This window comes from Leopardus geoffroyi, chromosome E3 (assembly GCF_018350155.1).
Source record: "Leopardus geoffroyi isolate Oge1 chromosome E3, O.geoffroyi_Oge1_pat1.0, whole genome shotgun sequence".
NCBI classification, from domain to species: Eukaryota; Metazoa; Chordata; class Mammalia; order Carnivora; family Felidae; genus Leopardus; species Leopardus geoffroyi.
The window spans coordinates 24,835,685-24,859,612 of record NC_059340.1 but is presented as its reverse complement, the minus strand read 5'-3'; the positions used below and the strand labels follow the sequence as shown (position 1 = coordinate 24,859,612).

The 23,928-nt window shown below is 38.0% G+C and overlaps 1 protein-coding gene across 10 annotated transcripts in view; it reads left to right on the top strand.

The window, feature by feature from the left end:
• LOC123589300 (phospholipid-transporting ATPase ABCA3-like) overlaps window positions 1–23,928 on the top strand; it is a 185,258-nt gene that overhangs the window by 95,944 nt on the left and 65,386 nt on the right. For all 10 annotated transcript variants that reach the window (XR_006708249.1, XR_006708250.1, XM_045461212.1 and 7 more), the window contains 4 exons: window positions 2,054–2,208; window positions 2,448–2,603; window positions 2,965–3,175; window positions 16,309–16,459. Coding sequence is in view for 8 of the 10 variants with exons in the window: in XM_045461212.1 (XP_045317168.1) it covers window positions 2,054–2,208; window positions 2,448–2,603; window positions 2,965–3,175; window positions 16,309–16,459 (673 nt within the window). In the remaining 2 variants the exon portion in view is untranslated. The remainder of the gene's footprint in view (window positions 1–2,053; window positions 2,209–2,447; window positions 2,604–2,964; window positions 3,176–16,308; window positions 16,460–23,928) is intronic.

Genomic DNA, 23,928 nt, shown 5'->3' with positions numbered 1-23,928 from the left:
TGGAGCATTTAGTCCATTTATATTCAGTGTTATTACTGAAAGATATGGGTTTAGAGTCATTGTAATGTCTGTAGGTTTCATGCTTGTAGTGAGGTCTCTGGTACTTTGTGGTCCTTGCAACATTTCACTCACAGAATCCACCTTAGGATATCTTGTAGGGCTGGTTTAGTGATGATGAGTTCCTTCAGTTTTTGTGTGTTTGGGAAGACCTTTATGTCTCCTTCTATTCTGAACGACAGACTTGCTGGGTAAAGGATTCTTGGCTGCATATTTTTCCTGTTCATCACATTGAAGATTTCCTGCCATTCCTTTCTGGCCTGCCACGTTTCAGTAGATAGTCTGTCACTATTCTTATCGGTCTCCCTTTATATTTTAGGGCCTGTTTCTCCCTACCTGCTTTCAGAACTTTCTCTTTATCCTTGTATTTTGCCAGTTTCACTATAATATGTCGTGCAGAAGATTGATCCAAGTTACGTCTGAAGGGAGTTCTCTGTGCCTCTTGGATTTCAATGCCTTTTTCCTTCCCCAGATCAGGGAAGTTCTCAGCTATGATTTCTTCAAGTACACCTTCATCACCTTTTCCTCTCTCTTCCTCCCCTGGAATTCCAATTATGCATATGTCATTGCATTTGATTGTATCACTTAGTTCTCTAATTCTCCCCTCCTACTCCTGGATTTTTTTTATCTCTCTTTTTCTCAGCTTCCTCTTTTTCCATAATTTTATCTTCTAATTCACCTATTCTCTCCTCTGCCTCTTCAATCTGAGCTGTGGTCGCCTCCATTTCATTTTGCACCTCATTTATAGCATTTTTTAGCTCCTCCTGAGTATTTCTTAGTTCCTTGATCCCTGTAGCAATAGATTCTCTGGTGTCCTCTGTACTTTTTTCAAGCCCAGCAATTAATTTTATGACTATTATTCTAAATTCTTGTTCCATTATATTGCTTAAATCGTTTTTGATCAGTTCGTTAGCTGTCACTACTTCCTGGAGTTTCTTTTGAGGAGAGTTCTTCTGTTCATCATTTTGGATAGTCCCTCGGTGGCACGGAACTGCAGGGCACTTTTTCTGTGCTGTCTGGAATAACTTGTGTTGGTGGACAAGGCCACAGTCAGACCCGATGTCTGTCCCCAGCCCACCACTGGGGCCACAGTCAGACTGGTGTGTACCTTATCTTCCCCTCTCTGAGGTGCAGGACTCACTGTGCCATGGTGTGGCCCCTGTCTGGGCTACTTGCACACTGCCAGGCTTGTGGTGCTGCTTTGATGGGATATGGTATATTAGCAGGGGTGGCCCACAAGGTACACAGGGGTGGGAGGGGCAGGCTTAGCTTGCTTTGCCATCTGTGGTCTCCTGCGGGATGGGCCCTGCAGCACTGGGTGGGAGGCTGACCCGTTGGAGGGATGGAGCCACAGAAGCACAGCATTGGTTGTTTGCACGATGCAAGCAAGTTCGGTGATGGGAACTGGTTCCCTTTGGGATTTGGGCTGGGGAATGGGAAAGAATATGGCACTGGCCATCGCCTTTGTTCCCCGCTGAGCTGAGCTTTTTCTTCTGGGGCTCAGCAACTCTCCCTCCCAGTGCCCTCTCACCCTCCCCGCTCTCTGAGAGCAGAGCTGTTGACTTACAATATTCCAGATGTTAAGTCCCACTGGCTGTCAGAACTCACGCAGTCCGACCCCTCCGCTTATGCAAACCAGACTTCAGGGGCTCTGCCTTGCCAGGAGGGCTGCCCCTCCACCACCCCGGCTCCCTCCCTCCAGTCCATGTAGCACACATTGCCTCTCTGCCCTTCCTGCCCTCTTCTGTGGACCTCTCTTATCTATGCTTGGCTCCAGAGAATCCATTCTGCCAGTCTTCTGGTGGTTTTCTGGGTTATTTAGGCAGATATGGTCTAAGCAGTCTAAGCGATCAGCAGGACTCAGTGAGCCCAGTGTCTTCCTGTGCCGCCATCTTCCAGTCTCCATATGTAGATTTCAAATTTAAGGTATTAAAGAACAGTGTGTTATGTCCCTCATGAAAGCTAAGGTTTTGTTATGTCTTCTACTTGATCCTAGGTCTCTATCCTGCTACCAGTGGAGAGGCCTATGTTAACGGATATGACACCTCAAAGCAGATGGTCCAGATCAGGAAAAGCTTGGGCTTGTGTCCCCAACAGAACTTGTTGTTTGATTACTTGACCGTCTCAGAACACCTTTATTTTTATTGTTTGGTAAGCCAAAAATATGTTCCTTTTTCCCATTCTATTGGTGTGCCTCAGGCACTTTACCAATGATCCATATCCTTATTCTTAGAAAGTTCAAAAACTTATTTTTGATGAATTATCCTTTAAACATAAAGTCAGACAAAGGGAAAAAGACACTATACAGATGATATAAGAGAACAGCTTGTGTAAGGTGTTTCTAAGGATAAAGTTGGAAGCACCATGTAAAGTCTCGCTTCTCTTTCTAGGTAAAAGGAATACCTCGAAAGACACGTCTTGTGGAAATTGATCATATGTTGTCTACTTTTAACCTGCTAGATAAGCATAATGCATTTTCATTTTCACTGAGTGGAGGAATGAAGCGCAGACTCTCTGTGATCATAGCACTTATAGGGGGCTCCCAGGTAAAAACAACACAAACAATGACAAAAAACACACGTAAACAAAAAATGGATCCACACTGAAGCTGGTCTAAAAAAATCAGCCAACAGAAACCTGAGAGCTGATATAGATCTAAGACTGTTAAAGGAACTTTACATATGAAATCCCATATGGAATTCAGATTGTCAACCTTGTAACCAAACTGTCTCAGGTTTGGAATTATTCTAGCATTCGTAATTCAGTTTTAGTCTAAACTTGTTATCTTAGCTTAATTGGACAAGTGACTGAAAAAGCAAAACCAGAATAAACCCCATAACTTGTAAGACCCTAGTGACACTAGTACATAATATTTAATGGTTATGGAATTGTTCTTCTGGTCTTTAGGTTGTGATACTTGATGAGCCAACATCTGGAATGGACCCAGTCTCAAGGAGAGCCACCTGGGATGTCCTTCAGCAGTATAAAGAGGATCATACCATCTTATTGACCACCCACTACATGGATGAAGCTGACATCTTGGGTGACCGCATAGCCATCATGGTCAAAGGATCCCTGCGGTGCTGTGGCTCTTCAGTTTTCCTGAAAAAAATATATGGTCTCTTTCCCTTTGATTATTCTTTGGATATTGATATGTTAATATTCTTCAAACATAATCTTCATGGATATTGATTTCTTCATAATATTATAGTATAATTTCCCTAGTTTTTTGTCTATCACCCCAAAACTTCTATTTCCTTTGTCCTTTTATTTGGAACTCTACAGTGAGCTCTTTGAAGTAATGGTCATAGTTTACATATTGTTAATATGGAAGTAGAGTTGACATACAGAGTCATATTATTTTCAGGTTTACATCATAGGGATTAAGTATTTTTATACATGACAAAATGATCCCCATAAGTCTTGTTACCATCTGTAATCACACAAAGTTATTATAATATTATTGAATGTATTCTCTATGCTGTGTATTATACCTTCATTACCTATTTATTTGGTAACCAGTGTTTATTCCTCTTAATCCCCTTCACTTATTTGCTTGGCCTCCAACCCCTTCTACTTCTGGTAACTGACAGTTTCTTTTTTTTTTTTTTTTTTTTTAATGTTTCTTTCTTTCTTTTTTTTTTCAATATATGAAATTTATTGTCAAATTGGTTTCCATACAACACCCAGTGCTCATCCTGTTATATTATTTAAATCCTTTTTGATCAGTTCATTAGCTGTTGTTATTTCCTGGAGATTCTTTTGAGGGGAATTCTTCCGTTTGGTCATTTTGGATAGTCCCTGGAGTGGTGTGGACCTGCAGGGCACTTCCCCTGTGCTGTGGTGTATAACTGGAGTTGGTGGGTGGAACCACAGTCAGACCTGATGTCTGTCCCCAGCCCACCAATGGGGCCACAGTCAGACTGGTGTGTGCCTTCTCTTCCCCTCTCCTAGGGGCGGGATTCACTGTGGGGTGGCGTGGCCTGTCTGGGCTACTTGCACACTGCCAGGCTTGTGGTGTTGGGGATCTGGCATATTAGCTGGGGTGGGTAGGCAAGGTGCTCGGGGGCAGGAGGGGCAGGCTTAGCTCACTTCTCCTTTGGTGATCCACTTCAGGAGGAGTCCTGTGGCAGCGGGAGGGAGTCAGACCCGCTGCCGGAGGGGTGGCTCTGCAGAAGCACAGCTTTGGGTGTTTGCACGGTGCAAGGAAGTTGTATGGCAGGAACTGGTTCCCTTTGGGATTTTGGCAGGGGGATGGGCGAGGGAGATGGCGCTGGCTAGCGCCTTTGTTCCCCGCCCAACTGAGCTCTGTCATCCTGGGTCTCAGCAACTCTCCCTCCTGTTGTCCTCCAGCCTTTTGCTTTCCGAGCAGAGCTGTTAATTTATGACCTCCCAGATGGTAAGTCCCGCTTGCTGTTGGAACACACTCCATCTGGCCCCTCCACTTTTGCAGTCCAGACTCAGGGGCTCTGCTTGGCCGGTGGGCCGCCCCTCCGCCCGGCTCCCTCCCGCCAGTCCATACAGCACGCACTGCCTCTTCGCCCTTCCTACCCTCTTCACTGGCCTCTCATCTGCACTTGATTCCAGAGACTCCATTCTGCTAGTCTTCTGGTGGTTTTCTGGGTTATTTAGGCAGGTGTAGGTGGAATCTAAGTGATCAGTAGGATGCGCGGTGAGCCCAGCGTCCTCCTACGCCACTATCTTCCCTAGAATCCCCAAATATTTATTTATTTCTGAGACAGAGAGACAGAGCATGAGTGAGGGAGGGGCAGAGAGAGAGGGACACAGAATCCGAAGCAGGCTCCAGGCTCTGAGCTGTCAGCACAGAGCCTGATGTGGGGCTCGAACTCACTGCAAGATCATGACCTGAGCCCAAGTCAGAAGCTCAACGGACTGAGCCACCCAGGCGCCCCCTGACTGTTTCTTTCTTATATTTATGAGTCTCTCTTGGTTTTGTTTTGTCTGTTTGTTTTGTTTTGTAGATTCTACATGCAAGGGAAATTATTTGGTATTGTCTTTGATTTATTTCACTTAGCATGACACTCTCTAGGTCTATCCATGTTGTCAAAAATAGCAAGATTTCACTTTTTAAATGAGATTTATTGTCAAATTGGTTTCCATACAACACCCAGTGCTCATCCCAACAGGTGCCCTCCTCAGTGCCCATCACCCACTTTCCCCTTCCCCATCAACCCTCAGTTTATCCTCAGTTTTTTTTTTTAATTTTTTTTTCAACGTTTATTTATTTTTGGGACAGAGAGAGACAGAGCATGAACGGGGGAGGGGCAGAGAGAGAGGGAGACACAGAATCGGAAACAGGCTCCAGGCTCTGAGCCATCAGCCCAGAGCCTGACGCGGGGCTCGAACTCCCGGACCGCGAGATTGTGACCTGGCTGAAGTCGGATGCTTAACCGACTGCGCCACCCAGGCGCCCCTATCCTCAGTTTTTAAGAGTCTCTTCTGGTTTGGCTCCTTCCCTCTCTAGCTTTTTTTAGCCTTTTTTTTTATGGCTAAGTTATATTCCATTGTATATATTTACCACATCTTCTTGATCTGTTCATCAATGGATGGATACTTGGGTTGCTTCCATATCTTTGCTATGATAAATAATGCTGCAGGAAACATAGGGGTACATATATCTTTTTGAATTAGTGTTTTTGTGTTCTGTGGGTAAACACCCAGTAGTGGAATTACTGGATCATATAGTAGTTCTATTTTTAATTTTTTGAGGAACCTCCATACTGTTTTCCACAGTGGCAGCACCAGTTTCCATTCCCACTAACAGATTCTTTTTTTCCCACATCCTCACCATCACCTGTTGTTTCTTGTGTTACTGATTCTAGCCATTCTGACAGGCATGTGGTGATTCTCCTTCTGGTTTTGGTTTGCATTTCCCTGATGATAAGTGATATTGAGCATCTTTTCATGTGTCCGTTGGCCATCTATATGTCTTCTTTGGAGAAATGTCTGTTTTTTAATTGGATTATTTGTTTTTTAATTGGATTATTTGTTTTTTGGAGTTGAGTTACATAATTTATATATATAAAAACTATATATGTACATATGTATGTGTACATATATATACGTATATATACATATGTATATATCATGGATATTAACCCCTTATTGGTTATCATTTGCAAATAACTTCTCCCAATCAATGTGCTGTGTTTTTGTTTTGTTGATGGTTTCCTTCCCTGTGCAAAAGCTTGTTTGGGTATAATCTCAATAATTTAATTTTGCTTTTGTTTTCCTTGTCAGAGACCTGTCTAGAAAAATGTTTCTACAGTCAATGTCAGATTACTGCCTGTATTTTCTTCTAGAAATTTTTGGTTTGCAAACATTTTCCTTTATTCTGTATGTAGCCTTTCCATTTTGTTGATTGTTTCCTTTGCTTCTCAGAATCTTTTTAGTTTGGTGTAGTCAAACTACTCTATCTTTTATTTTGTTTCCTGTGCTTTTGACTTCATATCCAAAAAAAATAATTGCCAAGACCTATGTCAAGAGGCTTTTAACTCAGTGTTCTCTTGTAGGAGTGGATCTTTTTTTTATGTATTCAGTTACTCTGTCTTTTGGTTGGAGAGTTTAATCAGTTTTTATTTAACACAGATTTTGATAAGGAAGTACTATTGTTAATCATGTCCCATTTGTCTTGAAGTTCTTATGTCCTTTTCATCTCCTGCTGTCTTCATTTCCTTTTTACTAATTTTTGTATTGATATGTTTTGATTTCTTTCTTTTTCTTTTGTGTAATTTCTAGGCATATTTTCTTTGTGGTTATCATGGGACGTACATAAAATATAACAGTATATTATAAGCTGATAACAACTTAACCTCCATTGCATATAAACAACTGTTTTCTTTACTCCCTCATAAAACTTTAGTTATTGATATCAGATTTATATCTATTTGTGTTGTGTATTGTGTATCTTATTATTTAGTTATACTTTTTAGTAAAAATATAACACTTTTTAGTTATAGTGTTTAATGCTTTTATCTTTTAACTTTTATAGTAGAATTAAAAGTAATTTAGGGGTGCCTGGGTGGGTCAGTCAGTTAAGCATCCAACTTCGGCTCAGGTCATGATCTCACGATTCGTGAGTTTGAGCCCCGCTTTGGGCTCTGTGCTGATAGCTCAGTGCCTGGAGCCTGCTTCTGATTCTGTGTCTCCCTCCCCTCAGCTCCACCCCTGCTCACACTCTGTCTCTCTCTCAAAATAAAGAAAGATTAAAAACAAGTTTCTTTAAGTAATTTACCCATTACAATATAAATTATTGTATTTATTGTATAAATTGTATTTATTGTATAATTATTGTATAAATTATTATAGATTATTATATTGTATTACCCATACAATATAAATTATTCTGTATTTGTCTGTATATTTAACACTACCTGTGAGATTTGTACTTTCATATGACTTTGTATTACTGTTTACCATCCTTTCTTTCCTTTTCTTTAAATCATCCTTTCTTTTCAATTTGAATAACTCCCTTTAGCATTTCTTATAATGCAGATATAGTGGTAGTAAACTCTCTTAGCTTTTGTTTGTCTAGTAAAATCTTTCTCCTTAATTTTTGAAAGACACTTTGCCATGTATAGTATTCTTGGTAATTTTTTCTTTCAGTACTTTGAATATATCTCATCATTCCCTTCTAGCCATCTTTTCAGGTTTCTGCTGAAAAATTAGCTAATAGTCTCGTGTGTGTTCCCTTGTATGTGACAACTTGCTTTTCAAAACACTCTCTTTGTCTTCGACTTTTTACTATTGGATTATAACGTGTTTTATTGTAGATATCTTTGGATTCATCTAGTATAGATCTTTTGCATTTGTGACCCAGAATGTCCATTTCTTTCCCTTGGTTCGGAAGTTTTCAGCCATTATTTCTTTGAATAAACTTTCTAACTCCCCCCACTTTTTCCCCATATGGGACTCTTATATTGCATTTATTGCTCTACTTAGTGATATTCTATAAGTCTCTTGGGCTTTATTTACTCTTTTTCATTCTTTTTTGTTTTCTTTTGTTCCTCTGAGTGAAATTATTCACTTGACTAATTAATTCACTTGACCAATTAATGACTTGACTTTGAGGTCACCCATCCTTTTGTCCACTTTATGTAGTCCACTTTTGAACCTGTCTAATGAATTTTTCAACTTAGTTACTGTATTCTTCAGCTCTGCAACTTCTTTTTGGTACTTCTTTTTTTTTTTTTTTAATTTACATCCAAATTAGTTAGCATATAGTAAAACAATGATTTCAGGAGTAGATTCCTTAATGCCCCTTACCCATTTAGCCCATCCTCCCCTCCCACAACCCCTCCAGTAGCCCTCTGTTTGTTCTTCATATTTAAAAGTCTCTTATGTTTTGTCCCCCTCCCTGTTTATATATTGTTTTTGCTTCCCTTCCCTTATGTTCATCTGTTCTTTGTCTTAAAGTCCTCATATGAGTGAAGCCATATGATATTTGTCTTTCTCTGACTAATTTTGCTTAGCATAATACCCTCTAGTTCCATCCACATAGTTGCAACTGGCAAGATTTCATTCTTTTTGATTGCTGAGTAATACTCCATTGTGTGTGTGTGTGTGTGTGTGTGTGTGTGTGTGTGTGTGTATACACACACCACATCTTCTTTATCCATTCATCCATGATGGACATTTGTGTTCTTTCCATACTTTGGCTATTGTTGATAGTGCTGCCATAAGCATGGGGGTGCATGTGTCCCTTCGACACAGCACACCTCTATCCCGTGGATAAATGCCTAGTAGTGTAATTGCTGAGTCGTAGGGTAGTTCTATTTTTAGTTTTTGAGGAACCTCCATACTGTTTTCCAGAGTGGCTGCACCAGCTTGCATTCCCACCAACAATGCAAGAGATCCTCTTTCTCTGCATCCTCACCAACATCTGTTGTTGCTTGAATTGTTAACGTTAGCGATTCTGGCAAGTCTGAGGTGGTATCTCATGGTGGTTTTGATTTATATTTCCCTGATGATGAGTGATGTTGAGCATTTTTTCATGTGTTGGTTGGCCATCTGGATGTCTTTTTGGAGAAGTGTCTATTCATGTCTTTTGCCCATTTCTTCACTGGATTATTTGTTTTTTGGGTGTTGAGTTTGATAAGTTCTTTGTAGATTTTGGATACTAACCCTTTATCTGATATGTCACTTGCAAATATCTTCTCCCATTCTGTCAGTTGCCTTTTAGTTTTGCTGATTGTTTCCTTCACTGTGCAGAATATTTTATTTTGATGAGGTCCCAGTAGTTCATTTTTGCTTTTGTTTCCCTTGCCTCTGGAGATGTGTTGAGTAAGAAGTTGCTGCGGCCAAGATCAAAGAGGTTTTTGCCTGCTTTCTCCTCGAGGATTTTGATGGCTTCCTGTCTTACATTTAGGTCTTTCATGCATGTTGAGTTTATTTTTGTTTCTGGTGTAAAAAAGTGGCCCAGGTTCATTCTTCTGTATGTCACTGTCCAGTTTTCCCAGCACCACTTGCTGAAGACTCTGTCTTTATTCCATTGGATATTCTTTCCTGCTTCATCAAAGATTAGTTAACCATACATTTGTGGGTCCATTTCTGGGTTCTCTATTCTGTTCCATTTATCTGAGTGTCTGTTTTGTGCCAGTACCTTACTGTCTTGATGATTACAGCTTTGTAGTATAGCTTGAAGTCTGGGATTGTGATGCCTCCTGCTTTGGTTTTCTTTTTCAAGATCACTTTGACTATTCAGGGTCTTTTCTGGTTCCAAATAAATTTTAGGATTATTTGTCCTATCTCTGTGAAGAATGTTGGTGTTACTTTGATAGGGATTACATTGAATATGTAGATTGCTTTGGATAGTATTGACATTTTAGCAATATTTGTTCCTCCTATCCAGAAACATGGAATATTTTTCCATTTCTTTGTGTCTTCTTCAATTTCTTTCATAAGCTTTCTATAGTTTTCAGTGTATAGTTTTTTTCACCTCTTTGGTTAGATTTATTCCTAGGTATTTTATGGTTTTTTGTACAACTGTGAATGGGATCAATTCCTTGATATCTCTGTCGCTTCATTGTTGGTGTATAAGAATGCAATCAATTTCTGTGTGTTGATATCCTGCAACCTTGCTGAATTCATGGATCATTTCTAGCAGTTTTTTGGTGGAATCTTTTGGGTTTTCCACAGAGAGTATCATGTCTTCTGCAAAGAGTGAAAGTTTGATCTCCTCCTGGCCGATTTGGATGCCTTTTATTTCTTTGTGTTGTCTGATTGCAGAGGCTAAGACTTCCAATACTATGTTGAATATCAGTGGTGAGAGTGGACATCCCTGTCTTGTTCCTGACCTTAGGGGGAAAGCTCTCATTTTTTCCCCATTGAGGATGATATTAGCATTGGGTCATTCATATATAGCTTTTATGATCTCGAGGTATGCTCCTTTTATCCCTACTTTCCCTTTTATCCCTACTTTACCTTTTATCCCTACTTTCTTGAGGGCTCAAGAAAGGATGCTTTATTTTGTCAAATGCTTTCTCTGCATCTATTGAGAGGATCATATGGTTCTTGTCCTTTCTTTTGTTGATGTGATCAATCACGTTAATTGTTTTGTGGATATTGAACCAGCCCTACATCCCAGTTATAAATCCCACTTGGTCATGGTGAATAATTTTTTTAATGTATTGTTGGATCTGGTTGGCTAATGTCTTGTTGAGGATTTTTGTGTCCATGGTCATCTGGGAAGCTGGTCTATAGTTCTCCTTTTTAGTGGGGGTCTCTGTCTGGTTTTGGAATCAGGGTAATGCTGCCTTCATAGAAAGAGTTTGGAAGTTTTCCTTCCATTCTATTTTTTGGAACAGCTTCAAGAGAATAGGTGTTAACTCTTCCTTAAATGTTTGGTAGAATTCCCTTGGAAAGCCATCTGGCCCTGGACTCATTTTTTGGCAGATTTTTGATTACTAATTCGATTTCCTTACTGGTTATGGGTCTGTTCAAATTTTCTATTTCTTCCTGTTTCACTTTTGGTAGTGTATATGTTTCTAGGAATTTGTCCATTTCTTCCAGATTGCCCGTTTTGTTGGCATATAATTGCTCATAATATTCTCTTATTGTTTTTATTTCTGTTGTGTTGGTTGTGATCTCTCCTCTTTCATTCTTGATTTTATTTATTTGGAGTCTTTACTTTTTCTTTTGATCAAACTGGCTACTGGTTTATCAATTTTGTTAATTCTTTCAAAGAACCAGGTTCTGGTTTCATTGATATGTTCTACTGTGTTTTTAGTTTTGATAGCATTAATTTCTGCTCTAATCTTTATTATTTCCTGTCTTCTGCTGGTTTGGGGTTTTATTTGCTGTTCTTTTTCCAGATCCTTAAGGTGTAAGGTTAGGGTGTGTATCTGAGATCCCCTTTCTTCTTTAGAAAGCCCTGGATTGCTATATGCTTCCCTCTTATAACCACCTTTGCTGCGTTCCAGAGGTTTTGGGTTGTGGTGTTATCATTTTCATTGACTTCTATATACTTTTTAATTTGCTCTTTAACAGCTTGCTTAGCCCACTCATTCTTTAGTAGGTGTTCTTCAGTCTCCAAGTATTTGTTACCTTTCCAAACTTTTTCTTGTGGTTGATTTTGAGTTTCGTAGCATTGTGGTCTGAAAATATGCACAGTATGATCTCAATCTTTTTGTACTTACTTAGGGCTGATTTTTGTCCCGTATATGGTCTATTCTGGAGAACATTCCATGTGCACTGGAGAAGAATGTATATTCTGCTGCTTCAAGATGAAATGTTCTGAATATATCTGTTAAGTTCATCTGGTCCAGTGTTTCATTCAAAGCCATTGTTTCCTTGTTGATTTTTTTTATTAGATGTCCTTTGCTCAGAGTCGGGTGTTGAAGTCTCCTGCTATTATGGTATAACTATTGATGAGTTTCTTTATGTTTGTGATTAATTGATTTATATATTTGGGTGCTGTCACATTTTGCACATAAATGTTTGCAATTGTTAGGTCTTCTTGGTGGATAGACCCCATGATTATGATATAATGCCCTTCTGCTTGTCTTGATACAGTCTTTATTTTAAAGTCTAGATTGTTTGATACAAGTATGGTTACTCCGGCTTTCTTTTGTTGACCATTAGCATGATAGATGGTTCTCCATCCCTTATTTTCAATCTGAAGGTGTCTTTAGGTCTAAAGTGGGTCTCTTGTAAACAGCATATAGATGGATCTTGTTTTCTTATCCATTCTGTTATCCTGTGTCTTTTGATTGGAGCCTTGAGTCCACTGACATTTAGAGTGAGTAATTAAAGATATGAATTTATTGCCATTATGATGCTTGTAGAGTTGGAGTTTCTGGTGGTGTTTTCTGGTCCTTTCTAATCTTTGTTGCTTTTGGAATTAATTATTTTTATATGTATATTTTCGTCTTTTCTCCCCTCAGAGAGTCCCCCTTAAAATTTCTTGCAGGGCTGGTTTAGTGGTCACAAACTCCTTTAGTTTTTGTTTGTCTGAGAAACTTTTTCTCTCTCTCCTTCTATTTTGAATGACAGTCTTGTTGGATAAAGAATTCTTGGCTGCATATTTTTCTGTTTCAGCACATTGAATATATCCTGCCACTCCTTTCTGGCCTGCCAAGTTTCTGTGGATAGGTCTGCCACAAACCTGATCTGTCTTCCCTTGTAGGTTAGGGACTTTTTTTCCTTTGCTGCTTTCACGATTCTCTCCTTGCCTGAGTATTTTGTGAATTTGACTATGATATGCCTTGTTGATGGTTGATTTTTGTTGAATCTAATATGGCTCCTCTGTGCTTCCTGGATTTTGATGTCTGTGTCTTTCCCCAGGTTAGGAAAGTTTTCTGCTATGATTTGCTCACATAACCCTTCTACCCCTATTTCTCTCTCCTCTTCTGGGACCCCTATGATTCTGATGTTGTTCCTTTTTAATGAGTCACTGATTTCTCTAATTCTTAAATCATGCTCTTTTGCCTTAATCTCCCTCTTCTTTTTTCTGTTTCATTATTCTCTATAAGTTTGTCCTCTATATCACTGATTCTCTGTTCTGCCTCATCCATCCTTGCCGCCGCTGCATCCATCCATGGTTGCTGCTCAGTTATAGCATTTTAAATTTCATTCTGGATATTTTTTACTTCTTTTATCTCTGCAGAAAGGGATTCTAATCTATTTTTGACTCCAGCTAGTATTCTTATTATCGTGATTCTAAATCCTTGCTCAGACATCTTGCTTGTGTCTGTGTTGGTTAAATCCCTGGCTATCGTTTCTTCGTGCTCTTTCTTTTGGGGTGAATTCCTTTGTTTTGTCATTTTGAAGGGAGAAAAGGAATTAATGAGGTAGAAAAATTGAAAATAAAAAATTAAAATTAAAAAAATATTAAAATTAAAAATTAAAAACACACACACAAAAAAAATAAAATAGATGATGCTATTTCTTGGTGTGTTTTGGTCTGGGTGTTGAAAGTGGTTTGACAGATTAGAGAAAAAAAGGTTGGAGCAGAAAAAAAAAGGAAATCATTTGAGAATTTGAAAAAAGTACACTGAAGTAGACTAAAATGAGATGATGGGGGTAAAATAGAATTTGAAAAAATTTACAGAAAAGTAAAAAATATAGTAATAAAATTAAAGAAAAATATTTTTAATAAAAATTAAAAATAAATGAATTTTTTCTCTTTCTGTATTCAAGAAAAAGAAGTGCAAAAGAGAAAAAGAAAAAAAAGAAAGAAAATTGAATAGATGAACCTGCTAACAGATTGAAGTAGGGCTGAAATTACTTTGTTTTCCCCTAGAAATCAGTCCCTGTAGCGCTTTATAGTCCATAAACTAAGCTGGTGGATAGACTTGTGTTCTTGAAGAGCAAAGTTGGCCCAGGCTCAGTGTAACAGCTGCGCTCTCCTAGAAGGCACTGAAAGCCTACTGGGGTGGATTGTTGCAGTGCTCATAGGTGCATATGCACATGCCTGGGAGTGGTGAAAACAGCGCCACCCAGCTACCCAGTCTGTTCTCCCAGATCAGCAGTCATGCACCCATCCTCTATCTTCAGCTTTCATCCACTCCCTGCTTTTTCACTCTCTGTGACCAGGCCCCAGGCAGTACCTCTCTCCTGAGTTTTGTCTCAGATGCAGCTGTTTTCCCCGGCCCCTTACTTCTGAAGGACTGCGGCTTTGACCTGTTCCGCCCCTCTGCAGGAGGGTCTCACTGAGCAGTGGCCGGATGAGCAATGGCCGAATGTCGGCTGCACCTAGGAACACTTGCTGGACCCTGCTGCTGCTGGTGTCCTGAGACTGCGGCCAGGTGCCAGCCTGCCCCAGAAAAAGTTTGCGAGATAGTGTAGCAGCAGCATTTCAGGGATTATGGAAAATCACAACACACATCTGGCACCAGGCTTCACACTTAACGACCTTGTTACAGCACCAGTGAATGTGACTGTTTTCTGAGATCTGCTGGGACCAGGTGGCTTCAACAGTCTCTACCAAATGTCCTTCCAGCAGTGGAACCACTTTTCCCTGTGTGGCTTGAGAACTTCCTAGACCCCACTCTGTTCCTGGGGATTAGCCCTTCCCACCAGAGCACCACCAGGTATCAAGCTGAGGAGTTGCAGCCTTTGCACTCCCTTTGTTTACAATGCTAATGGAATTTAAACCTTCTCCTTTCTCCTTTCTCCTTTTTAGTTTAGTCCCTGTGGCTATTTCCAATTTTCCACTTTCTCTCCAGCTGCTTTTGGGGAGGAGTACTTTTCCCGTATTCTGCCCCCCTCCCCAGTCTCTGTCCTCTCTCCACCCACAACAGCGGTTCCCTACCCTCAGCGGCTTCTCGCTCCCCAAATTCACCTCTGCGCCACGTACCTGATGAATTCTGTAGTTCAGGTTGTGCAGATTGTTGTGTTAATCCTCCAATCAGTTTCCTAGGTGTGTAGGATTGTTTAGTGTTGGTCTGGCTGTATTTCATGGATGCGAGACACACAAAAAACTTCCATGCTGTTTCGCCATCTTGGCTCCTCCTCTGAGCCTCTTTTCAGTACTTCTTAAGCTTTCTGTTTCTTTGTTGAAATTCTCACTTTGTTCATGCATTGGTATCCTGACCTTGGTGAGCATCTTTATTATGTTATTTTAAATTCTCTGTCAGGTAAGTTATATAGATCCCCATTTAATAGAGCCATATTCTGGATATATATGTTTTCTTATTGGAAAACATTTTGTGTCTGCTTCTCTTGATTTTTTCCATCCCATTTAGTGTTATATTTTCTAGTATCCTTGCATGTTTTTTTCATTTTTATAATTAAATTTGTGAATAAAATAATAGTGGAGACTAAAGTAATTGATAATTATCCTCAGTAAATGGTATACCCTAGTCTATTAGGCCACCTTTATGGAAGACTGAGTTAATATAACCTGTATTTGAGCGAATATTGGGATGTATTACACCTTTATTTAGATTCTCTTTATCACTGTCTTCAAGTGTGTTAGTAATAGGATCAGGATTTTGCTCTTAGCAGAGGATGGGATCTGTATATGAATGAGATCATGGGGATCTCTTGAAGCTATAATTCAGTTCCCAGCTTTTAGATCTGACAAATGCTCTTTGCTTTCCATTTCTAAACTATTTTCTTTACCTCAAAGGTTTTCTTTCTATGCTGCTGCCCTCTTCCTACCCTTTAAAGGCCCATTGTAATAAAGGACTGATGTACCTCAGAAGTATTTTTCTTAGCTTTTTTGTCCTGTCCTGAGCTATCAGAGTACCACTGCAATGTTTTCACGAAGTTCTGAAAAGCCCTGACGGCATTTTTGTTCATTTGTGTGTTTGTTTGTTTGTTTGTTTGTTTGTTTTTACTGCCTTACCCTTCTCCCACCACCCCACCCCCCAGCCGCACCTTTGAGAGCCCAGGGCAGTGCAAGTAGTGGAGGTGGAGACTACTTTAGAAAGGTTTCTCAGATCTCTGAAAGAAAGGACTTGTATCTGATTAATTTACCCCCTTACATATAATAGGCACCAAATGTATATCTGTTTAATGAATATTAACCTTGTTTTCTCAGATTTTATTGTCAGTAGAACAAAAGACTATGTAACAGAGATTTTTCCCTATCTCTGTTCTCTCAGTCCCTAAGAAAATTAATGAAATTACAAAAGAAGTATTTACTAGATTTCTTAGACTTGTAATCATATGATTAGCATGCCTTATCTTCTACCTCACACAAACCATGGAAAGCCAAGTGTGGTCTCACAAGAATATTGGAAATACAAAATTGTTTTATTCATTCTTCTAAATGGATTTTCTCAGGTGTGGGATACCACATGGTCATGGTGAAGGAAGCTCACTGCAATGTTGAAGAAATCTTAAAATTTATTCAGTATCATATACCAGAAGCCACTTTGGAGAAGAAGGTTAATAATGAAATATCTTTTCTTCTACCCAAAGAGTATACACACAGGTATGAGTCCAAAGAATGTCAAATGATTGATGTTTAGACAACCGGATGTTATTATTGCTTTTTCTGGTTTCTTCAGGCATAGCAAATAGAGTTTATTTAACAAACCAAAACTCCAGTCATTGCTATCACTTGCACTGAAAAGAAGGATGCTGCTTTTGGCTATAGATTCCTGGTTTTAATTGGCTATAATGGATGGTATTGGTAGAGTAAAACTTGTCTGGTGAGTGAAGTGAATGGAAATATAAATATAATGAGATAAAAATTTAGTGGTGGCTCTTGAAGTCAAGGTGACAAGAACGTCGAGTAAATAGGCAGTTTGACTACACTAGCTAGGCAAGTTTTTCATCAAAGGGAATCACAAAGAATAATAACTGTACCTAAGACAACCATCCTAATAAAGGGAAATGGAAACTAAGCGTACTTATCAGAGACTTTCAGAGTATGATATTTTTATCTTCTTGTAATATACAAGTAAGTAGTTGATGTAGTATTTCCTAAAGTAAAGCCAGCTGTCATATTCAAGAAGAATATGAAGGACTTTAATGCCCCCTTTTCTAGTAAATCTGAAAGTTCTTGAGAATCAGCAGCATGGTATAGTGTGATCAGGCACCAGAATGGAACTAAAAGTCTAGTCATATTCTGGAATAAGAGAATGAAATACCATGGAGAATTAGAAATAAAATTCTAGATATGTAATCTCAGAGATGCATGGTGGTTGACTCATTCAGTAAAGTTGGGAGCCAGATGAGTGCTTTGGCCCATTGTGACATTTGTGATCCATGTGAAATGCACAGTCTCTCTTGAAAGAGACATAAAGGTAACCACTTCTTTAAACTTATCACACTATCTGCCTGTCTTTATTCATGTGGACACAAATGGCATTCTCAAAAAATGTCTAAAACTGGAAATGAAAATATTCTGAAGGAGATGATATTTTCTGTGTATTTGTTTCATATTTATAAAATGTATTCTTATTTATTGTATCATATCTTCATATTCATATTGATAATATCTTCTCCATATTTTATCATACCTTCATATTTGGAAGCAAAGGATGTTTATCACATATTCTTACTAATCATTTGGGCTTCAAGAACAGAAAAAGAAAGAAGATCCAGAAGGTGAACAACTAATTATAGATTGCTGGGCAATAAATTCAGATTTAGAATGATGGACTCACTACAGAATAAACTGAAAGCCATGAAATTAGGGAAGAATGTGTTTTTCTGACAGGGAGATGTCTTAAAGTATGAAATAGGAAAAATAATTTTAAGACAAAAATACCTATGGATCTATTTTTTCAGAGTATAATATGAAAAAAAAAAAAGAAATGATGGTTAAAATTCTTAGTGATCTTTCATTCCGGCTAAGATTTTCATAGCTAATAATAATTGAGCACTAACTATTTGCAAGATATTGTTCTAATACAGATTTATTCACAAATCTGAATAAACAATAAGGAAGAGAAAAAGAATGTTAACAGCATATACTTGTATTCTGATTCATTGAATGTATCTCGTAAGGAAAGTACTCTTGAAACTTTACAACAGTGTTGTAACTTGCTGTAAAACAGTGCTGAGACTTGTTGGAATGAAGCTTAAGTTCAGAATGTAGCAGTGGAGTGATATGCAGCCTTCCAAAGGCACAGAGACATAAGATGGGTCTCATAATAGTGCTACATATCAGGGAATATTTATAGGCTTAAAGTTCATGAGTTACAGACTGTCCTGCTCTCACTCTTTTTTTCTCTCTCAAAAATAAATAAACATTTTTTTTTAATTTTTAAAGAGGCTATAAATATAAAGGGAAACCAGCAGGTGACAATAGGAAAAAAAAGAAACAAGTATAATTTTGTGAAACTCCTACAAGTTAAAAGGAGGAAGTGTGTTATTCCTGATATAAGGTTTAATTAAGCAAGACAACATAATAAAGAGAGTAATCGGGGCCCCTGGGTGGCACAGTTGGTTAAGCGTCTGACTTCAGCCAGGTCACGATCTTGCGGTCCATGAGTTCGAGCCCCGCGTCAGGCTCTGGGCTGATGGCTCAGAGCCTGGAGACTGTTTCTGATTCTGTGTCTCCCTCTATCTCTCTGACCCTCCCCCGTTCATGCTCTGTGTCTCTCTGTCCCAAAAAATAAAATAAATAAACGTTGAAAAAAAAAAAAGAGAGAGAGTAATCAAGTATAGTCATGCAACAAATATTTCATTTACCTCAAAGCAGATTTCCTGATGGGTCTCTGAGGTTTGTCGCCAACAAATATGTCTTAGAAAAGTGGAGGAAATAAAAAACAAACTAACTCTGTATATCTAATTCTTATAATCAAGAAAATGTTGGTTGAAGGAAAAAAGAGTCAGATATTTTACGGAAAATGTACAACATCATGGTAAATTTCATGGTTGGAAAGAAGGAAGGATCTGGTATTTTTAGATACAGGCCAATATTGGAAGATACATAGAAAAGCAAGTTTCCATAACATAACCTCAAGATTGTTTGGAAGCTTCAAAAGTGAAAATTTTTACCACAGATCCCAAAGATAAAGAAAATAGACTGACAGCTAAAATTCAATAAACAAGAATAATAGAGTTGTTACAGAATATCATGAGGAATTTTATTACCCCAATCTGTTATTCAACGGTAATTTAAAAAGTAGTTCATTTCATGTTAATTTAGGGTGTCTTGAGCAAGTCTGGCTCCTAAGCAGAAAAGTTGGAAAGGTATATTAAGGTTACAAGAATCTATTTGGTAGAGCCGAAGAAGAGCCAGTATTTGAGACAAGGTCCAGCAAGTTAACCAGGAAGAAATAGAAGGGAAATTAAATGTGCACATGAAAGCTCCAGATAATTGTTATGCTTCGGCAAGGCTTCTTTTGAAGTGTTCTGAAACCTTCCTCTGCTCTGGCTTCAACTTGTCTTAAAGGCATAAGATTTTGAGGTTAGGATATGGAAATGACAAAAAGAAAAGTCTAAAATATCATCAAGAAGGAAAAGAAGCTTCAGTGCTGGGGTCAAGGAAAGAAAAAATTTTAACTCCTGTTTTGATTCAATCTTTTGATCAAAGTAAATGATCTTTCAACTTAAAATATAAGAACAAACAAAGAGGGAGAAATTTTCATTGTGCTTCTCACAGCTGTAAGTAACTTCAAGTCTCCAAGCTAGGATAAAGTGCATATGAGGCACACCACTATGAAGTGACTGCAGAGGAATAAATGTTAGTTCAGATGGAATAACTTTGCAACAAATAAGGGAAGAAAATCAAATGTACTTAATTTTACCTTTTTATAAGAGATATGATGTCTCACGTTTAGAAAGATTATACCAAATAATAAGATTAAGTTAATAGTAAATCAAGAGAGATTAAATCAAAAAGAAATGGTGATACAATTGGATTCAAACACAAGACCATTTATCTCCAAACTTTATGTTCTCCCATTGACACCCGTGGTGTTAGAAAACTGGAGATGTGCCAATCCAATTCTAATTTTAAACTTCAAAAATTGACATTGATGATCCCATGGTTGATTCACAAAGAAAACAATCAAACACAACAAAACATAGAATGAGAACTAACAAATCACTAAATCATGCAAAAACTCATCTTAGTCTTGGACAGAATTCCCTCCACATGTTTCCTCCACCTGATGGATAAACATCAATCTCTTTCATAAAGGTGAAAAGGGAAAGAATGCCTGTAGAAAAGATACTGCATTTTGAAATAAAAGCACCAATCTAAGAAATAATAAGAAATGCCTACTTTGAAAATAATTTCCCAAAATGAAAAACTTTAGAAACTCTGCTTTATAGTCTCAATCAAATTAAAGAGAACACTTGAACAATTAAAGAGAACACTTGGAGGAGGGAAAATGGGATAAAATGATATGAAATTCTTGATTGACTAGTAAAAAACTGACCAAATAATTGTGGCAGAAAAGAGAACTCCTGAAGGAGAACAGTGTGTCAAGAATTCTTCCTAGAACTATGAAGAAAACTGCAAAAAATAAAGAGACCAACCAGTACGTTACCACTACACACCCACAGGAATGGCTAAAACTAAAAAGACAGATTATAGCATATAAAACATGGTAAATGGATCTCATTGCTGATAGAAGTATAAAATGGTAAAACTGCTTAACATGTAAACTTAGTAAACATTGCTATGTTTACTAAGCTAAATATGTGCTTATCCTACGACTCAGCAATTATTCCTAATATATACCTAAAGAAAACACTTGTCCCTGAGAAGAGACGTAGAAGAGTGTTTATATTTGTAGACACTATTCATAATAGCTCCAAAATGTCCGTCAGCAGGAAAATGGAAGAATATAGCAATAAAAAGAAAAAACTATTAGTATATACAATTAGAATGAATCTCGCAGACATGGAAACATTAGGAAAAAATATATAGGCTGTAGGATTCCATTTATATGAAGTTCAAGAAAAGAAAAAAAATCTTTAGTTATGGAATTCCAGAATTAAAATCACCTCTATAAGAGGAGTTCCTGGCTGGCTCAGTCAGTGGACCATATGACTCTTGATCTTAGGGTTGTAAGTTTGAACCCTACATTGGGTGTAGAGATGACTTAAAAATAAAATCTTTTTTTAATATTTATTTAGAGAAGGAGAGAGAGAAAGCAGGCACAAGCCGGGTAGGAGCAGAGAGAGAGGGGAGGGAATCCCAAGCAGGCAAAGCCCGATACAGGGCTCAACCCCACAACCCTAGGATGATGACCTGAGCCACTATCAAGAATCAGGTGCTTAACCAATGGAGCCACCCAAGTGCCCCCAAAATAAGATCTTTTTTAAAAAAAAATAATAAAATTACCATAAAATGCCTAGGTGTGTGTGTGTGTGCGCATGTGGGGGGGGGGGGGTTGTGTGCACACATAGACACAGGGAAGGAAGTTATTGATTAAGAAAGGGCCTTGGGGGGCGCCTGGGTGGCGCAGTCGGTTAAGCGTCCGACTTCAGCCAGGTCACGATCTTGCGGTCCGTGAGTTCGAGCCCCGCGTCGGGCTCTGGGCTGATGGCTCAGAGCCTGGAGCCTGTTTCCGATTCTGTGTCTCCCTCTCTCTCTGCCCCTCCCCCATTCATGCTCTGTCTCTCTCTGTCCCAAAAATTAATAAACGTTGAAAAAAAAAATAAAAAAAAAAAAAAGAAAGGGCCTTGGGAAATCCCCCTGTGGGGTTCTGGAAATGTTCTCTATCTTATCTGGGTGGTTATCCAGGTATGTACATATGTGAAAGTTAGTTCATAAGTAGTACACTTTGTTATACCTCAGTAAAAAAATATCTTTATTTAAAAACATATGTAATGAAAAAAACTTCGTTATGGGTAGAATACATCAAATGTCAACAGTAGTATACTCTAGATGGTCACATTTTTTGTTTTTATATTTTTCTGTATTCTCCTCTTAAGTAGACTATATATTATCTTTATAATTTTATCTATATACTTATTAAATATATATTTATGTGTATTATAGATAACATGTATTATATATTGTATATAATAAATAACAAGACATATGAGAAAAACAGCTATACTCAAGATGGTCACTTTTATTTCTTTTTTATATTTTTTGTATTCATCTCAAGTATAATATATAGAATGTATATAATTATATTTGTTAAATATATACTATTTTATATATTATACATAATAAAACTTATATAATGAGAAAAATACATGTTCTTCACATTATGATTGGCTCATACGATAATTTTTTTTACCTATTATCTTTTTTCTTTACTGATTATCACTAAGGAGCCTAAAGTTAGCTCAGCTACAGAATCAAAAAGCTTATTTAGTTCTGAAGTGTATGAAATAGAAAGTGAATGTCTCCCATAATCACTGGGAAAATTTCTGTGTATATTTCTCAGGATCATTACATGCATATACTGACATGAATACAATATATTGTACATTGCATACATATACTGACATAGATACAATAATAATAATTAGTTTTACAGAAATGAAATCCTGTCGTAATAGTGTTCTGAATCTTGTTTTGTTTACCTGAATCTTTGGTCAGCTGTTTATGGTAGGACTTTTAGGATTTCCTATTTTTAAGATAACTGAGGAAAAATCTACATTTTACTTAGATATTATTGTATCATATCATACCATAATTTATTTGTTAAACTGTTAATGGGTATTTGTCTCCAGTTAGTGCTATATTTGTGCATTTAAAGCATTATACAAGTTTAATTTTGTGATGTATTGTATAAAGTCAAAGCAAACAAAAACAAATAAATATGCCAAATTATAGTGTATTAACAGTCGGTGTCTTTGGGGCCTGGTATTGTGATGATGTTTATATTTTTATAATTCATCTCTAAATATTTTATGATGCATATATATTAATTTCTTAACTAAAATTAAAGAAAAAAAAGAAAATGTGTGAATCCTAGCTGAAAAGTCAAGCACTAGGAATGAAGAAGCACCCAGAAGAAATGGACTTAAAACATGTGAAGGCTGTCATGTAGGTAGATTATACATGTTCTATATAACTAAGGGTGTAAGTTTAGAACCAATGTGCAAAACTAGATGTATTGAATGGAAAACAATTTAAGTTTAAATATGGAGGAAATTTTTATCTTCCAAAAGAGTGAATTTTGAGTTCCTCCAACACTGAGAGGGGCAAACACTTCACTTGCTCCTCATTGGGAATATATCCCATGGTTTTGAGACCTGGAGGGTTTTGGAAAAGATCATCTTTTAAACATGAAGTACTGTAAAATCTTCCCAGGAAGACTATTCTTTAAAACTCTTGATGTCTCTGGGGCACCTGGGTGGCTCAGTTGGTTGAGCTTCTGACTTTGGCCTAGGTCATGATCTTGAGGTTCATGAGTTCGAGCCCCATGTTGGGCTCTGCGCTGACAGCTCAGAGTCTGGAGCCTGCTTCAGATTCTATGTCTCCCTCTCTCTCTCTGCCCCTGCCTTTCTCTCTCCCTCTCTCTCAAAAATAAAAATAAACATTAAAAAAAAATTTTTTTAACCCACTCTTGATGTCTCTACATTGCATCTGGCTCAATTTCCATGGCTTTTCTTGATTACCGAAACTGTATGTTCTTCTCTGCATATAATTTTTACTATACCTACTCCATTTTCTATTTTTGAGTGGCTTTTTCCCTGCTAATTGGAATATGTTTTTTTGTTGTTGTTTTTTAAGTTTATTTCCAGTGAGAGAGTGCATGATGGAGGAAGGGGCAGAGAGAGAGGGAGGGGGAGAATCCCAAGCAGGCTCCGTGCTGTTAGTGTGGAGCCTGGTGCCAGGCTCAATCCCACAACCCTGGAATTATGACCTCAGCCAAAACCAAGAGTCAGACATCAACTGACTGAGCTACCCAGGCGCCGCCCTTTTTTTAAACTTACTGAATAAGAACCATAGCCTGTATATGTGTGTGATAAATTAACTCATGTGCCCTAGAGTCATTAGCATATATAGTCTTTTTGTAGTTTTAGAAGACC